The sequence below is a fragment of the Puma concolor genome, chromosome C2, assembly GCF_028749965.1.
Source record: "Puma concolor isolate L17-30 chromosome C2, mPumCon1.1.hap2, whole genome shotgun sequence".
In the NCBI taxonomy this organism is placed as follows: Eukaryota; Metazoa; Chordata; class Mammalia; order Carnivora; family Felidae; genus Puma; species Puma concolor.
Genome location: NC_141675.1, coordinates 8057699 through 8072992, shown reverse-complemented (window position 1 = coordinate 8072992; position 15294 = coordinate 8057699). Strand labels below are relative to the sequence as shown.

Below are 15294 nucleotides of genomic sequence, written 5' to 3'. Positions count from 1 at the left end.
TATTTCAAGCCCCTTATGCAGCTCTCACCATAACATCTTATTGGCCAAAGCAAGTCATGTGGCCCAGTCCAAACCAAGGGTTGGAGACTCCAATGCTACAATCTGAATGTGCCTCCCCGCCCCCCCATTCATATGTTGAAACCTAACCCCTAAGGTGATGGTATAAGGAGGTGGAGCTTTGGGGAGGTGATTAGGTCATGAGGGGTCCGCCCTCCCAATTGGGACTGGTGTACTTTTAAAGGAGGCGCCAGAGAGATTCCTCGCCTGTTTCCACCGTGGGAGGACGCAGTGGGAAGATGGCGGTCCGCAACAGCTTCCAGCAGCACCTGGCCATGCTGGCACCCTGGTCTTGGATTTCCAGCCTCCGGAACTGTGAGAAATACATTCCTATTGTTTATGAGCTGCTGGGTCTCCGGTATTTCATCACAGAGCCCCAGTGGACTGAGAGAGGTATGTTCCACCGACCATAAGGCATGTCACGTGGTCAAGCCCAATGTCAAGGGTGGTGCCCTCCTCTCAGAGTTAGGGTGTAAAAGGCGTGCATATTTGTAGAACGAGGGTCTTTTCTACTATCAGTAGGAAAAGTGAGGCATAGCATTTTGTACAAGTCACGGTGCTCGTGTGTGAAGGATTTTCTTATCCCGAGAGAAGGAGGACATAAGCACTGAGTACCTATAGTACTCCAAGATTCTACTGAGTTTTCTCCCATGTTATTTCATTGAACCTTTTAACACCACTAGAACCCATTTCACATACAAGGTGACAGGCCAAGGAGCTAGGATGTGGACAGTCTAGGAGTGGAGCCTAGTTTTTTCTGGCAGCCTTCACTTGCCTTGACTATTGGGTCACATTTTTGGTGGTGGTGTGGCAAATCAAGCACTGACTTCTTAGGGGGAAATATTTTTATTACACTGTTCTAATACCCCAGAAGAAAGAAGCGCCATACTTTTTCTGTGAGCATAGCTGCCCATCACTCTTGATATTCAAATTGTTGGCTCAAATGGATTCTCTTGAAAACCTGCACTGATGATGCCGATTGGTTGCTCAACACAGGCTTTGGGGACTTCTACGGGTTAGAGAGGCGGACTGTTCCCGTCACTTGAGTGTGACTGGCCTCTCTTGACTGTCTTGCTATTCCTATCCTGCAGGGCTGGGGCCGTGGGGAGGAAGGATGGAGAAATCAGGAACTCCAGCCAGGAAACGCTGCCTGAAGAGAATTTCAGGTGGGTCGATGATGTTGTTCTCCCCCATCTGAAATGCCCTGTTGACCTAAATGTTAGCTTGTTTGTCACCAATGCTTAGCAAACACCGATGTGCCAGGCACATTCACGGGAGTGTGGAGAAAGGTAGACCGAGCGCTAGTGATGACCGGGTGAATCCTATGGATCTGTGTCTTAATAGGTGATTCTGGTGCCACTCAAGTTGGAGTATTACTGTGTTAGGCCACCAGATAGAGAAGGCTGGTGGCTTCTATTAGAGTTACTATTCACTCATTCATTTCAGGTTAGAGGAAGGTTCCTACTCTTCTTCAGGGATGGCAGGGGCCAGGGTCTGGGGAGGCCAGCCTCAGAGAAGCAACAGTTGCCACCGATCCCGTGCAAGACTCTGGGAGAGTCACGGTCCTGCTTCCTGCTTGGCTATGCAGTCCCTGCAGGGATGGACAGGGACCTCCCCGGTGATGTCCAGGCTTACCTGCAGGGTCTAAGGTTTCTCAGCCTGGGCACTATGGACATTTGGCACTGGATAATTCTTGGTTGTGGGTGGTTATGCATTTACCAGCATCCCCGGCCACTCTCCACTGTATGCCAGGAGGAGCACCCGCCCCCCCCCCCCCAACCCACTCTGCCCCGCCAAGTTATGACAATCAAAAAGGTCTCCTGAGGGATTAAATCACACCACTCCCCTCCCGTCTCCTGCTTTGAGACTGCTGGGCTTATGCTGGGAAATTCCCTTCTCAGGATAACGAGCAATGGAAAAGCCAGTGGTGTAACTGCAAGGAACGTGGGGTGTGAGGCTAGCAGCCTTGAATCTCGGCCCCTCCGATGACCAGCCACGGACTTCTTTCCCTGCCTCCTCTCCACTCCCAGTCTTCCCCAACCCCCAAAAACCACACCCCCACACACATTATTTTCATAAATGACTTTTACTTCTTTATCATTTCTCTTGACAGTAATTCTTGGCGATGTGCATATAACATGAAGGCAAGCATAACTTTCAGAAGTCATCAAAGATATGGTCTTATTGTCCTCGTTTTCTTAAACCATTAAAATATTTTCATTTATAAAAATTAATCTGAATATAAATATTGACACTGAAGATCAAAATCACTTGATGACAAAATAATTCTTCCGAAACTATAACATATGCTTATGGTTTTTAATAGTAAATTAAATCTTTGCACTTATTTGGCACAAGGAAACCTTTATAAAATTTCAAATGCCGTAGAGCAGGCTTCTTCTTTTTCTTCTTTTTGTTTTTTTGTTTGTTTGTTTTTGTTTTTTGCAAGGCTTACACAGTACACATTTTTGTCAAAGAAAACTGAATATTAACACTGGAACACACCAATAGTTGCTTTTCATGCCTCTTAAAGGAAACATTCGATTTGGAACTCAGATCTTTTGTTGTTGTTGTTGTGTTTTTAAAATTTGTATTTGTCTGCTTTGAGTCATACCAACAGAACAAAAAGCCAAGATTTACTGTGTTTCAAAGAAGTCACTTCTGTTGGATAGCACATACACAGGATCAGCAAAGGGTGTCACCGTAAGATAGGTAGATCGCATCAGGAATGGATCGGAACACACATTTCAGCAGCAAATCAGGTCTGGCAATGTGTGTAGCAGCAAAAGAAGGTAGGAGTTGAAACCAACGCAGGGTGAGGCTTTGGGGAGGCATTCCGATGACACTTGGCTTAGAGGTGTGACTTTGGCAAACTAATCTCTCTGGCCCCCTCGGTTCCCAAATCTGAAAAGTGGGGATACCTACTGAAGAGGGTTGCTCCAAGGATGAAAATGAGAAGAAACTGCCTTCCTCAAAGCAGTCACTTAAAACATTTCGGTCAAACTATCCCCTTGCCCCCCATCGTTTGCTTTCTTCCTAAGATTCAGAATGTCTCAGGGACAAATTTTAACAAAGGCTGTAAATGCTCAGTTCATTGAGCGGAATTCTGTTCCACTGGCTTTTACAAGCACACTCTACACGGTCATGCCTTCGAGACCGCAAACGTGGAGCACGTGTCGGCTCGTGTGTCTGTTAAACTCACAGTTTGTCCTTGCTTTTTTCATGCCTGTGAGCTTTCCAAGGCTATTCTTTAACCATTTTTTTCCTTTAAGGTCATCCTACTACTTTTGCCGAATTATCTACTGGGAAATAAATTCTGGAGGACATTTTCTCATGTGGTTAGCATCCATTTAGACGCGGCCATCACTAAGCTGCATCACGTGGATTCCAGACAGCGCCCCAAAGTTAAGCCAATGGTGAGCTTTCTCAAGCTCCTCTCCCCTTCACACTGGGGAAACTGTCAGTGAGTCCAAGGAGAAACCCTAAATTCTCCATGAGACCTCGATTCAGAAAGACCTGGGCCTGGCGTGGGTGAGTCAGAACTTTCCATTCCGTGGTGTGTGATTGCAAAGCGATGGAAATGACTGGGCCACTGGTTATGGTCGTGTGGTGTGGGGAGAGGGGTAGCTAGGAGCTTCCCAGGAAGGAGGCGGCTGAAGGGAGACCTGCATCCTTGCTGGGTGCGCGCTCCCCAGATGGGACGGTCCGGATGTTCACTGCGGGGACATCTGCACATTTTTCCTTAGCATTTGTGGGACAAACGTGGTTTTGAGAGATTAGTAAGAACTGGTGATGAATTCAATGGTAATCTCCATCTCCCTTCTTTCCACCTCCCCCCCCCCCCCAGCCCCCAGCTCCCAACAGTTCTCCTTTGGACAAATAACTATTGACATATACTTTCAGTTGAATCAAAGGGATTAAAAAAAAGATCTTAAAGACAACACACAGTAGCAAAGCGAACACGGAAAAGATGCGTCTTTTGAACAGGGAGCTCTGTTGTTGGAAGCCAGCGTCTCGGTTTTCTGTCTTGGATTCCCCTGGGAGCCTAAGGCAGCGAGTGGGCAAGACCGCAGTGCTCAAGTCTGGGGCTGCTTTCTGGGTGAGGTATCAGGGCAGCCCTGTGCGGTGGTGCACCATGGCCCCCCCAGGCCCCCTCCTCGGGTGGAAATCGGTACAGTATTGGATGGGTGTTGGGTCAAGGCACTGTCGTGTACGGCCGGAGGCAGTGGGTCACTGGCAGTGGAGCTCCGTGGCACTAATACATCACAGCAGACGCCAGACTGGGCTCCTGCGGCGAGACAATGAGCACATGGTCATCAGCCACTTGGCAAGAGCAAGAAAAGGCAATTAAAAATGTCTCCTGCTTTTTTTCTTTTTTTTCTTTTTAAATAGGCTTCACACCCAACATGGAGCCCAATGCAGGGCTTGAACTCAAGACCCTGAGATCAAGACCTGAGCTGAGATCAAGAGCTGGATGCTTAGCCGACTGAGCCACCCAGGTGCCCCTGTTTTCTATATCATAAAAAATGTTTGTGCTCGTTGACTGGGAATATTTAATTATTTAAAAAATGATACTTTACAAAAAGTTTATTTTGGAGAGAAAGAGGGGTGCACCTGCACGCACATGAGCAGGTGAGGAGCAGAGAGAGAGAGGGAGAGAAGGAGAATGCTAAGCAGGCTCGAAGCCACAAACTATGAGATCATGACCTGAACCAAAACTGAGTCAGACGCTCAACCGACTGAGCCACTCAGGCACCCCAAAAGTGATGCATTTTTTACTTGTACTTTTTTAAAAAGTGTTTATTTATTTTTGAGAGAGAGAGAGAGAGAGAGAGCACAAGCAGGGGAGGGGCACAGAGACAGACAGAGGGTCCGAAGCAGGCTCCCAGCTGGCAGCAGAGAGCCCGAAGTGGGGCTTGAACTCACAAACTCATGAGATCATGACCTGAGCCTAAGTCGGATGCCCCAGCTACTGAGCCACCCAGGTGCCCCTACCTGTACTTTTTAATCTGTCTGAAATTTATTTGGCGTGTGGAATACAGCAGTTATTTAATTTGATTCCCTTCCCATTACCACCCCCATGGCCAATTTCCTATGTTCAGAGTCTCTTGTGGTTTGCTTCCCTCTCTTCTCTTCCCACCCCCACTTCCTTAAGTTCATTCGTTTTGTTTCTTAAATTCCACGTATGAGTGAAATCATACAGTATTTGTCTTTCTCTGATTGACTTGTTTCGCTTAGCAGAATACATTCTAGCTCCATCCACATTGTTGCAAATGGCGAGATTTCATTCTTTTCGATGGCTGAGTAATCTCCCATTGTGTATATAAACCACATCTTCTTTATCCATTCATCAGTTGATGACATTTGGGCTCTTCCCCTAGTTTGGCTATTGTTGGTATGAGGAACCTCCATACTATTCTCCAGAGTGGCTGCACCAGTTTGCATTCCCACCAACAGTGCAAGAGGGTTCCCCTTTCTCCACATCCTTGCCAACACCTGTTGTTTCTTGTGTTGTTCATGTGAGCCATTCTGACAGGTGTGAGGTGGTATCTCATCATGGTTTTGATTTGTATTTCCCTGATGATGAGTAGTGTTGAGCATCTTTTCATGTGCCTGTTGGCCATCTGGATGTCTTCTTTGGAGAAGTGTCTCTTCGTGTCTTCTGCCCATTTCTTCACTGGCTTATTTGTTTTTTGGGTGTTGAGTTTGATAAGTTCTTTATAGATTTTGGATACTAACCTTTTATCAGATCTGTCATTTGCAACTCTCTTCTGCCATTCCATAGACTGCCTTTTAGTTTTGTTGTGCAGAAGTTTTTATTTTTATAAAGTCTCAGTAGCTCATGTTCGCTTTGGTTTCCTTTGCCTTCGGCAATGTGTCTAGTAAGAAGTTGCTGCAGCCGAGGTCAAAGAGGTGGCTGCCTCTCTCCTCCTCTAGGATTTTGATGGTTTCTTGTCTCACACTTAGGTCTTTCATCCATTTTGGATTTATTTTTGTGTATGGTGTAAGAAAGTGGTCCTGTTTCATTCTTCTGCATGTTGTTGCCCAGTCTTCCCAACACCATTTGTTGAAGAGACTGTCCCTTTTTTCTATTGGATATTCTTTCCTGCTTTGTTGAAGATTCGTTGGCCATATAGTCGTGGGTCCACTTTTGGGTTTTTGATTCCATTCCACTGCTCTATGTGTCTGTTTTTGTGCTTGTACCGTATTGTCTTGATGATTACAGCTTTGTAATATGGCTTGAAATCCACAATTGTGATGCCTCCAGTTTTGTTTTTCTTTTTCAGGATTGCTTTGGCTATTTGGGGTCTTTGGTGGTTCCATACAAATTTTAAGATTGTTTGTTCTAGCTCTGTGAAAAATGCTGGTGTTATTTTGATAGGGATTGCATTAAATGTGTAGATTGCTTTGGGTAGTATAGATGTTGATTTATTTATTTTTAAAAGAACATTTATTTGTTTATTATTTATTTATTTTTGAGAGGGGGGAGGTGCAGAGGGGGGGAGACAGAAAAGCAGGATCCCCACTAACAGCCTCATGCGAGGCCCGAACTCATGAACTGTGATATCATAACCTGAACCAACGTCGAACACTTCACCAACTGAGCCTCTCAGGCAGCCGGGGGAGTACAGACGTTCGAACAATGTTTGTCCTTCCAATCCACAAGCATGGAAAGCTTTTCCATTTCTTTGTTGCCCTCTTCAATTTCTTTCGTAAGTGTCTTGTAGTTTTCAGCGTACAGATCCTTTACCTCTGCAGTTAGGTTTATTCCTGGGTATCTTATTGTTTTCGGTGCAATTGCAAAAGGTAGTTCCTAATACTTTAAAACAAATCAAAAACACATTCTCAGATATGCCTGTACCTCTTCTGAGCCTTCTTTTCCACTGACCATTTTTTATAGCTTTTAATTTGTTTCAAAATCTAGCAGGAGGGGCGCCTGGGTGGCTCAGTCGGTTGAGCGTCCGACTTCGGCTCAGGTCATGATCTCATGGTTCGTCAGTTCAAGCCCCGCGTCAGACTCTGTGCTGACAGCTCAGGGCCTGGAGCCTGCTTTGGATTCGGTCTCTGTCTCTCTCTCTGATCCTCCCTTGCTCACATTCTGTCTCTCTCTCAAAAATAAATAAAGATTTAAAAAAATCTAGCAGGAAAATCACTTTAATTTTGCAAAATGCTTTTGTCTATTCTTTCTGAGTCATTCTTTCAGGAACTTTAGTTCGAAAGAAAGTCCCACTGAGAGCTTTATGAGAATTGGATTAAACTACAGATTAATTTGGGAAGAAATGACTTTTCTTGTTGAACTACTGATGTAACTGAGTAATCAATACCTCAGTATTAAAGGTATCCTTGCATTTCTGTAAAGGTTAGTGCTGCAGTTAACTCGCTGATGCATTATGTAGTGAGCTGCGTGTGTGTACATGTGAAGAAGGATAGCTGTTGTGTGGGGCGTGTGTGCACGCGTGTGTGTGAGCAGGCACGAAACACGTGCGCACACGTACGTGTAGCTTCACAACACGAATCTTTCAGTTTTCAAGTTTTTTAAGTGTTCCGGAGTACTTTATATTGCCTGGAATTAATTTCTGCTTAAAAAATCTATCCCTGAGGGGCGTCTGGGTGGCTCAGCTGGTTAAACCTCCCGCTCTTGATCTTGGCTCAAGTCATGACCTCACTTTGGTTCATGGGATTGAGCCCTGAGTCCAGTTCTGTGCTGACAGCATGGAGCCTACTTGGGATTCTCTCTCTCCCCTTCCCTCTGCTCCTCCCTTGCTTGTGATCTCTCAAAATTAATAAACTTAAAAAAAATTTATCAGCAAAACTATTTGTCCAGTCTTTTTTTTTTTTTTAAATATGTTTATTTATTTTGAGAGACAGAGAGAGAGTGAGCAAGGGAGGGGCAGAGAGAGAGGGAGAGAGAGAATTCTAAGCTCTCTTGGAATGCAGGGCTTGATCCCATGAACTGTGAGATTATGACCTGAGCCAAAATCAAGAGTCAGATGCTCAACTGACTGAGCCACCCAGGTGGCCCCAGACAATCTTTTCTTTAAGTTTTACTCAGTTTTAAGTCAGTTCTTACTAATATTCTGATGTAATTCTTATTTTATTAGAATTAAGCCTCTAAAATTCATTACTATATATTTACATCGCATGGTATGTTTAAATTAAAAATTTACATCTGTTAGAGTCTCTTATTTTTATTTATTTATTTATTTTCTTGATCTGGCTTACAAAACACTCTGCTTTTTATTTTTTTGAAGAATAAGCTCTTGAACTTATGATCATTTCTATAGTTTTCTGGCTTGCATTCATTGGTTTCTGCCTTTATCTCTGATGTCTGGAATGCATCGTGTATGTGGGTGTACGTGCTTTCTAACTTCCAAGTAGAGTTTCTGTGTATTTTAAGTTTTGTTCCAATTTGCTAGGTTTGCTCTGTCACTTCTGGTAGTCTAGGCACATGTGGCTCTTTAGATTAATTAAAATGAGTGAAATTTAAAAAATCAGTTCCTTCAAGGCAGTAGCCACATTTCAAGGGCCCAACAGCCCCATGTGGCTGGCGGCTGCCATATTGTGCACCACACAGAGAACATATCCATAATTTTGGAGAGCTCTGCATGACAGCGCGGCTGGAGAGTCTCTCTTTTTGAAACTTGTTTTTAATGTTTATTTATTTTTGAGAGAGAGAGAGAGAGACAGAGAGACAGCATGAGCAGGGGAGGGGCAGAGAGAGAGGGAGACACAGAATCCGAAGCAGGCTCCAGGCTCTGAGCCATCAGCCCAGAGCCCGACGCGGGGCTCAAACTCATGGACCGTGAGATCGTGACCCGAGCTGAAGTAGGACGCTTCACTGACTGAGCCATCTGGACGCCCCCTGTTGAAGATTATTTCTGGCACTGGAGTCACAGAAGTTTGTTCTATGCTTCCCACTTTTTGTCGCTTTTTGTAACCTCAATAGGTTTTCTTTGTAGCTGGTGAAAAATCAACTTTTATAAAGGGTCCACTGATGCTTGGAAACAAAGTGAATCTTCCATGAAGTGTAAAGTAAGAGAAATGCCTTAACTAAAGCTTATTAATTATACTATTCCCATGCTCTCATTTGTACTTAATTTTTAAAAAAAATGTTTATTTTTGAGAGACAGAGAGAGAGCACACACATGTGAACAAACAGAGGAGGGGCACAGAGAAAGGGAGACAGAGGATGCAAAGCAGGCTCTGAGCTGTCAGCACAGAGCCTGACACGGGGCTTGAACTCACAAACCGTGAGATCATGACCTGAACTGAAGTTGGCCGCTTCACCAACTGAGCCACCCAGGCTCCTCGTAATTTGTATTTATTTTTGGCATATTTGGGCTTCCCAGGGTTGCTAAGGGAATTTTAAAGTCACCAACCATGGCACAATAAATTGTATCACTTTTGCATGCTGAATCAAGAAAGGCTCAGGAATTACCTATTTATTTTTTAAAGTTTACTTGTTTATTTTGAGAGAGACAGAGACAGTACAAGTGGGAGAGGGACAGAGAGAGGGAGAGAGAGAATGCCAAGCAGGCTCCACACTGTCAGCACAGAACCCGATGTGGGGCTCAAACTCACGAACCATGAGATCATGACCTGAGCTGAAACCAAGAGTCAGATGCTTAACTGACTGAGCCACCCAGGCACCCCGATTTTTTAAAATCAAAATTAAAACATCCTCCTTCCCCATTTTCTCCAAATGTTTTTCTCTTGGATTCTACTTTGTTTGAAAGTGATATTGCTGTTTTTTGTTTGCATTTGTTTAGGAAATATTGCCCATTCTTTCATTTTTAACCTCGCTGTATTATCTAAAGGTAACTTATTCTTCAAAATAATCTGAGGTGAACTTAGGTGATGTAACATTAACCATTTTATTATTTTATTTTATTTTATTATTTTATTATGTTGAGGGAGAGATAGACCATGAGCAGGGGAGAAGGGCAAAGAGGAAGGGAGAGAGAGAGAGAGAGAGAGAGAGAGAGAGAGAGAATCTTAAGCAGGCTCCACTCTCAGTGTGGGGCCTGATCTCACTACCCTGAGATCATGACCTGAGCCGACATTAAGAGTTGGACTCTCGGGGCGCCTGGGTGGCTCAGTCGGTTGAGTGACCGACTTCGGCTCAGGTCATGATCTCACGGGTTGTGAGTTCGAGCCCCGTGTCGGGCTCTGTGCTGACAGCTCAGAGCCTGGAGCCTGCTTCCGATTCTGTGTCTCCCTCTCTCTCTGCCCCAACCCCACTCATGCGCTGTCTCTCTCTGTCTCAAAAATAAATAAAACATTAAAAAAAAAAAAAGTTGGACTCTCAACAGACTGAGCCACGCACATGCCCCAACATTAACCATTTTAAAGTGAACAGTTCAGTGGCATTTAGTACATTCACCATGTTGTGCAGCCATTGTTTGAAAACCTCCTGTCCCTCTAAAGTAAAACCTCCTATCCACCGAGTGGCTTCTTCCGATGGCCCCTCCCTAGAGCCCTTGGCACCCCCTGATCTGTGTTCTATCTCTATGAAAGGTAATTTATTTGTAACTCTCTTATTTATAACAGATTCCTTCCCTGACCCTAATGGTCTGCCCTTTTAAGTGCGTAATGCATCTTTTTCACTCTTTGAAGTAACGCTCTGACGACCAGGAGCAAAGTAACTGGACTTTAAAAGGTCGAGGGTAACGGCTGAGCAGTGAAGAAAAGCTAGCGGGCAGCGCTGTTGCCATGGGGTGCCGAAGAGACGCAGTAATCCGGAACCCCAAAGGGCACGCCCCCCATTACATCATTACCTGGTGCTCTGCACTCAGAGCACAGGGACGGTGGGGGGGAGGAAGGGGAAGGGAGGGAGGGGCGAGGCATAAAAGACAACAGAATAAACTGGCCCTTGTTCTAATCCTGTCACTCAGACATCATCTGCCCTCAGCATATTGGTACCACTGAGGCAGGTTAGCTGGATTATCACTTCCCATATCAACAGCACCAAGCCTCTGCCCAAATCTGAAGCATGTGTTGGTGTTCAGGCAAACAGTCCGTTAGCCCTCTTTACGCGATCGCCTCTTTACGTGCCAATGATGTCCTGTCCCTCCCTTTGCATTTAGGGGCAGCTGCTGGCTTTTCTCAGGAGCACAACAAGTAATTCAGGGCTAATAAGAGATTTAAGGAAGAGTGAATTTGGATCAAAAACAGGAGAAAGACTCTGGCACCTCAACCAGACCTTAACGTTCCCATGTACGTATTTTTACTTCTCTCGGATCAAACCCCACAAGGAGCTGGATGTACGGTTGAGAGGACGTATCCACGTATCAAAGAGGTGAGCGGTCCCGGGCACGGTGCTCATCACTTCTCACTGCACCCCCGCCCCCGCCCGTCTCCCCAGCCAACGGACCATGAAACCATCCACGGAGGATGCTTCCCGGGGCTCTGACGGGGGAGCTGCAGACGGAAGGGCTACAGACTGGAGGCACCATCGGCAGTGGAAGCGATGGGCACTGAGAAAGGGCTGACTTACCATCAAATCCTTGGTGGCGCTTTTCCTTTCATTAGTCCTGTTTGTCAAGGAGCCTTGGAGAAGGAAGTTGCGGTTAAATGTTTTAATGGTGGTCACTGAAGATGCCTCAATGTTTTCGGCTAAAAGGAAACACATGGAAGTAAGTGGTACCCAGGAGCGGGGCCGAGTGTTGAGGAAGAAAGACCAGGTGTCCCCATCACCCAGATTTTTGCTCTAGACTTGGCATCTCATTGCAGTCCACAGGTCTGACTGTAGAATCTCTAAATTTTGCGTCTATGTTTATGATATGCACCAAATGAACTCAAGAATTGTTAGCGGCTTTCCAGGAAAAGGTAGCTTGGAGATAATTGACCATAGTTCACAAATCCTTATTTGCAATTCTGGACTATAAAAGGCTCTAAAGACAAAATCTTTATAACTTTGGGGCCAAAACTGTCTGATGGGAAACCCTGACTTAACTGACATGTGGCCATTTAAAATCCTGGTCCATCCCACCCAGTGTGAACATTCTCGAGCTTTGCTGAGAGGATTTAATGTGTTTATCAGAGGCTTCCCCAGACACCAGAGGGAGGGGACTGTTATGAAATATACAGTACATGTACCGTCTTAGCTTTCTGATGTCCAACATGTCCTAAAACATATATTTATCCAAGGGTTTCAGATAAGGGACCGTGGATCTGTAATAAATTGTAATTGTATAGGGTCTCATGGAATATCAAGTAGGCATTCAATAAATGTTGAAGAAAAGATCGGCGGAACCAAGACTCAAACATCTATCTTCTGTCTGTCTGTTCTTCTACTTTGTAGATCTAAATTTCTGGTTTGGCATCATCGTAAGTGGCTCCTAAATCCAGGGAAAGTGTTCAAAATGCCCAGTGGATGAGGATGCCACCCCGGCATTGCTGGACTCCCTTCTGGGCGGGGCGCTGTGTTAGATGCCTTCGGTGTCCTGCCCACGTTTCCCTGACATCACCACACATTCTGTCATTCGGCACATTCCGGAAGCATGTGACCACAAGCACCGTCACTCCCTTGGCTCATGCACGGGGTGGGGCAGAAGCACCAGGGGATTAATGCCTCCCCACCCCCACCGGAAACTTCAGGGGCTGAGGGCTGACAGCTGATATCCTCATCTTCCTGTTCATTGGGCAGAAAACTCTGAGGTGCAGTCAATACTGTCTCTCAGGAAGTCCCCAGCAGGATTCAGCCTCATTTGCCCAGAGAAGTAAGCTATGAACTAAATCGCACTGTACCGGGGTGCCTGGGTGGCTCAGTCTGACTCCCGATTTCAGCTCCGGTCATGATCTCGCGGTTCATGAGTTCGAGCCCTGCATCGGGCTCTGTGCTGACAGTGCGGAGCCTGCTTGGGGATTCTCTCTCCTCTCTCTCTCTCTGCCCTTCCCCCGCTTGCACACACACACACTCTCTCTAAATTAATAAATAAACATTAAAAAAAAGACATTGGACTGTACTGATTTAATTTCCTTCCCTGAATCATTTCTCTCTTTTCCTACCACGATTTCTTGCAATCACGTTCCAAATCACATCCTTGTCCATGGATCTGCCTCTTGGGGGGATTCAAGTCAAGACAGATTCTCCACAAGAGCACTTCCAGGTAAGAACTCCCCGTTAGGTCTGGTTCTCAAACTCAGATCACCAAGTCACTCAAAGTCAGGCTTAATTCTTTGATAGCTCTGCTACTGTTTTCCTTTAAGCACACCTTTCACTGGTGGGGCAGGCAGTTTCCTCCTCTGCTGCCTTGATGTGTCTATGGTTTGTACCTACAAACAGAACACAGCAATCAATACGCCTTTGCAAAGCCAAAGATACATTATCTTCCAAATTTTCCAGGTGGTGCAATATTCCAACAGAGGGAGTGAGGGACAAACGCACCTGGTTCCTTTGCTTCTGATCGCGTCTTCTTGTGAGGCGGACACACGGTGCTATGTTTAACCCTGCAATGGTCAGGGCTGAAATCCGGCTCTCAATATCAGAAATCTTAATGCAACAGAAAGACAGAATTGGTAGGCGAAAAAGCACAGGAGGGGAGAATCTTTGTTAAAAGTGTCAGGAACCTCGGGGCATCTGGGTGGCTCGGTCAGTTAAGCGTTGGACTTCGGCTCAGGTCTCGATCTCACAGTCTGTGGGTTTGAGCCCCGCGTCGGGCTCTGTGCTGACAGCTCAGAGCCTGGAGCCTGCTTCCTTTTCTGTGTCTCCCTCTCTCTCTGCCCCTCCCATTCGCCCTCTGTCTCTCTCTCAAAAATAATAAAAAAATTTAAAAAAGTGTTAGGAATCTATAAAGATTAAATCTGCCTTTATGTATACTCATTTACTCAACTTGCTTTTTTTTAAGATTTTATTTTATTTTATTTTTTTCAACGTTTTTTATTTATTTTTGGGACAGAGAGAGACAGAGCATGAACGGGGGAGGGGCAGAGAGAGAGGGAGACACAGAATCGGAAACAGGCTCCAGGCTCCGAGCCATCAGCCCAGAGCCCGACGCGGGGCTCGAACTCACGGACCGTGAGATCGTGACCTGGTTGAAGTCGGACGCTTAACCGACTGCGCCACCCAGGCGCCCCAAGATTTTATTTTTTAAGTAACCTTTACACACAACGTGGGGCTCGAACTCACAACCCTGAGATCAAGAATCCTGTGCTCTACTGACTGAGCCAGCCAGGTGCCCCTCATTCATTCAACTTCTATGAGGCCCTTCTCCATCTAGTGCCATAGTAAAAAAACAGCATAGGTTTTTCTTTGTAAATTTATATGTCTAGCTTGGTAGATCCAGACTGTATCAACACCCTTGTCAGAGTATTTCTGGGGATAAATGGAAGCCTGGGGCATGATGGGAACCGTGGCCCAGGGCCTCCTGGCTCAGCCCGGGGGCGGAGGGTGTGAAAGGTGGTCAGGGAAGGCTTCTAGAGCAGGCAACACTTGATGTGAACTTTGAAAGGCAGGTATGATTTAGAGGCCCTTCCATCTCCCATGACTCCATGAACCAAAACCGCAGAGCACCGGCTCTTAGGAGGGAGGTCCAACAGCCCCTGGTTCAAGTCCGTTTCTTTCACTAAAAGGACAAGTGCCTTGAGAAACTCCCTCTTCTCCCTGGGCATCAGTTTCCTCGACTATAACATCAGAAGGTCAGAGAGAATTTTTTTCCCCAGCAGAGTCTTAAGGCAGATGCAGGGAGCAGGAGCCCACTCAGGGCCCAGAAAGAAGCCTGATCCATCAGGTCCCCAGGGTTGAAGAAGACAACAGTCCCTGCTCCCGGAAAAGAGCATTAGTATGTGCTGCCATCATGCGAGGCGCTTTAAATATGCGAAGTCGTTCACGCTTCGCTCACGGACTCATTCGTGAACCTGTGACGCAGGTACCGTGCTTTGAAAGATGGGGAGACCGTGGCTCCGAGGGTAGTACGGCCAACGTTTCACAGCTGGTCTGGGGCAGAGCTCCGGATTCATGCCAACGCTCAGGCTCTTGCCACACCGCCACGTTCTCAGAGGATGTGCCGTGGGGGACACAGGAAGAGGCGGGAGCGGGCCGGTGGAGGGGCGGCAGGAGGCAGGGGTCCCAGCCGTCTTGCTGCTCTCCCCACGCAGCCGGAGTGTTACTGGGGTGTCAGGCAGGAAACCTGAAAGGCGGCTGCAGCCAGTGTGCGTGGGCTCTGCCCTGAGGTCCCCCCTCCCTCCCCTATCCCTGCACTCTCTTGAGCTGCTCGCGACACATCTGTCCTTTAA

General features: G+C 46.2%; 1 protein-coding gene and 1 long non-coding RNA gene across 8 annotated transcripts in view; one reads left to right on the top strand and one right to left on the bottom strand.

Annotated features, from left to right (window-relative positions):
* Positions 1-2124: 2124 nt before the first annotated feature.
* MYRIP (myosin VIIA and Rab interacting protein) overlaps positions 2125-15294 on the bottom strand; it is a 374699-nt gene continuing 361529 nt past the window's right edge. For 5 of the 7 annotated variants that reach the window (XM_086720500.1, XM_086720498.1, XM_086720504.1 and 2 more), the window contains 4 exons: positions 13448-13552; positions 13275-13335; positions 11555-11673; positions 2125-4345 (listed from right to left, as the gene is read on the bottom strand). In XM_086720500.1, the coding sequence (XP_086576626.1) occupies positions 4313-4345; positions 11555-11673; positions 13275-13335; positions 13448-13552 (318 nt within the window). In that variant the 3' untranslated portion in view covers positions 2125-4312. The other 2 variants (XM_086720501.1, XM_086720502.1) reach the window with 2 other exon arrangements.
* Positions 10489-13133, top strand: LOC147577070 (uncharacterized). The gene is made up of 3 exons (XR_015255970.1): positions 10489-10775; positions 11145-11693; positions 12362-13133. It is a non-coding gene; the product is annotated as an uncharacterized LOC147577070 (long non-coding RNA).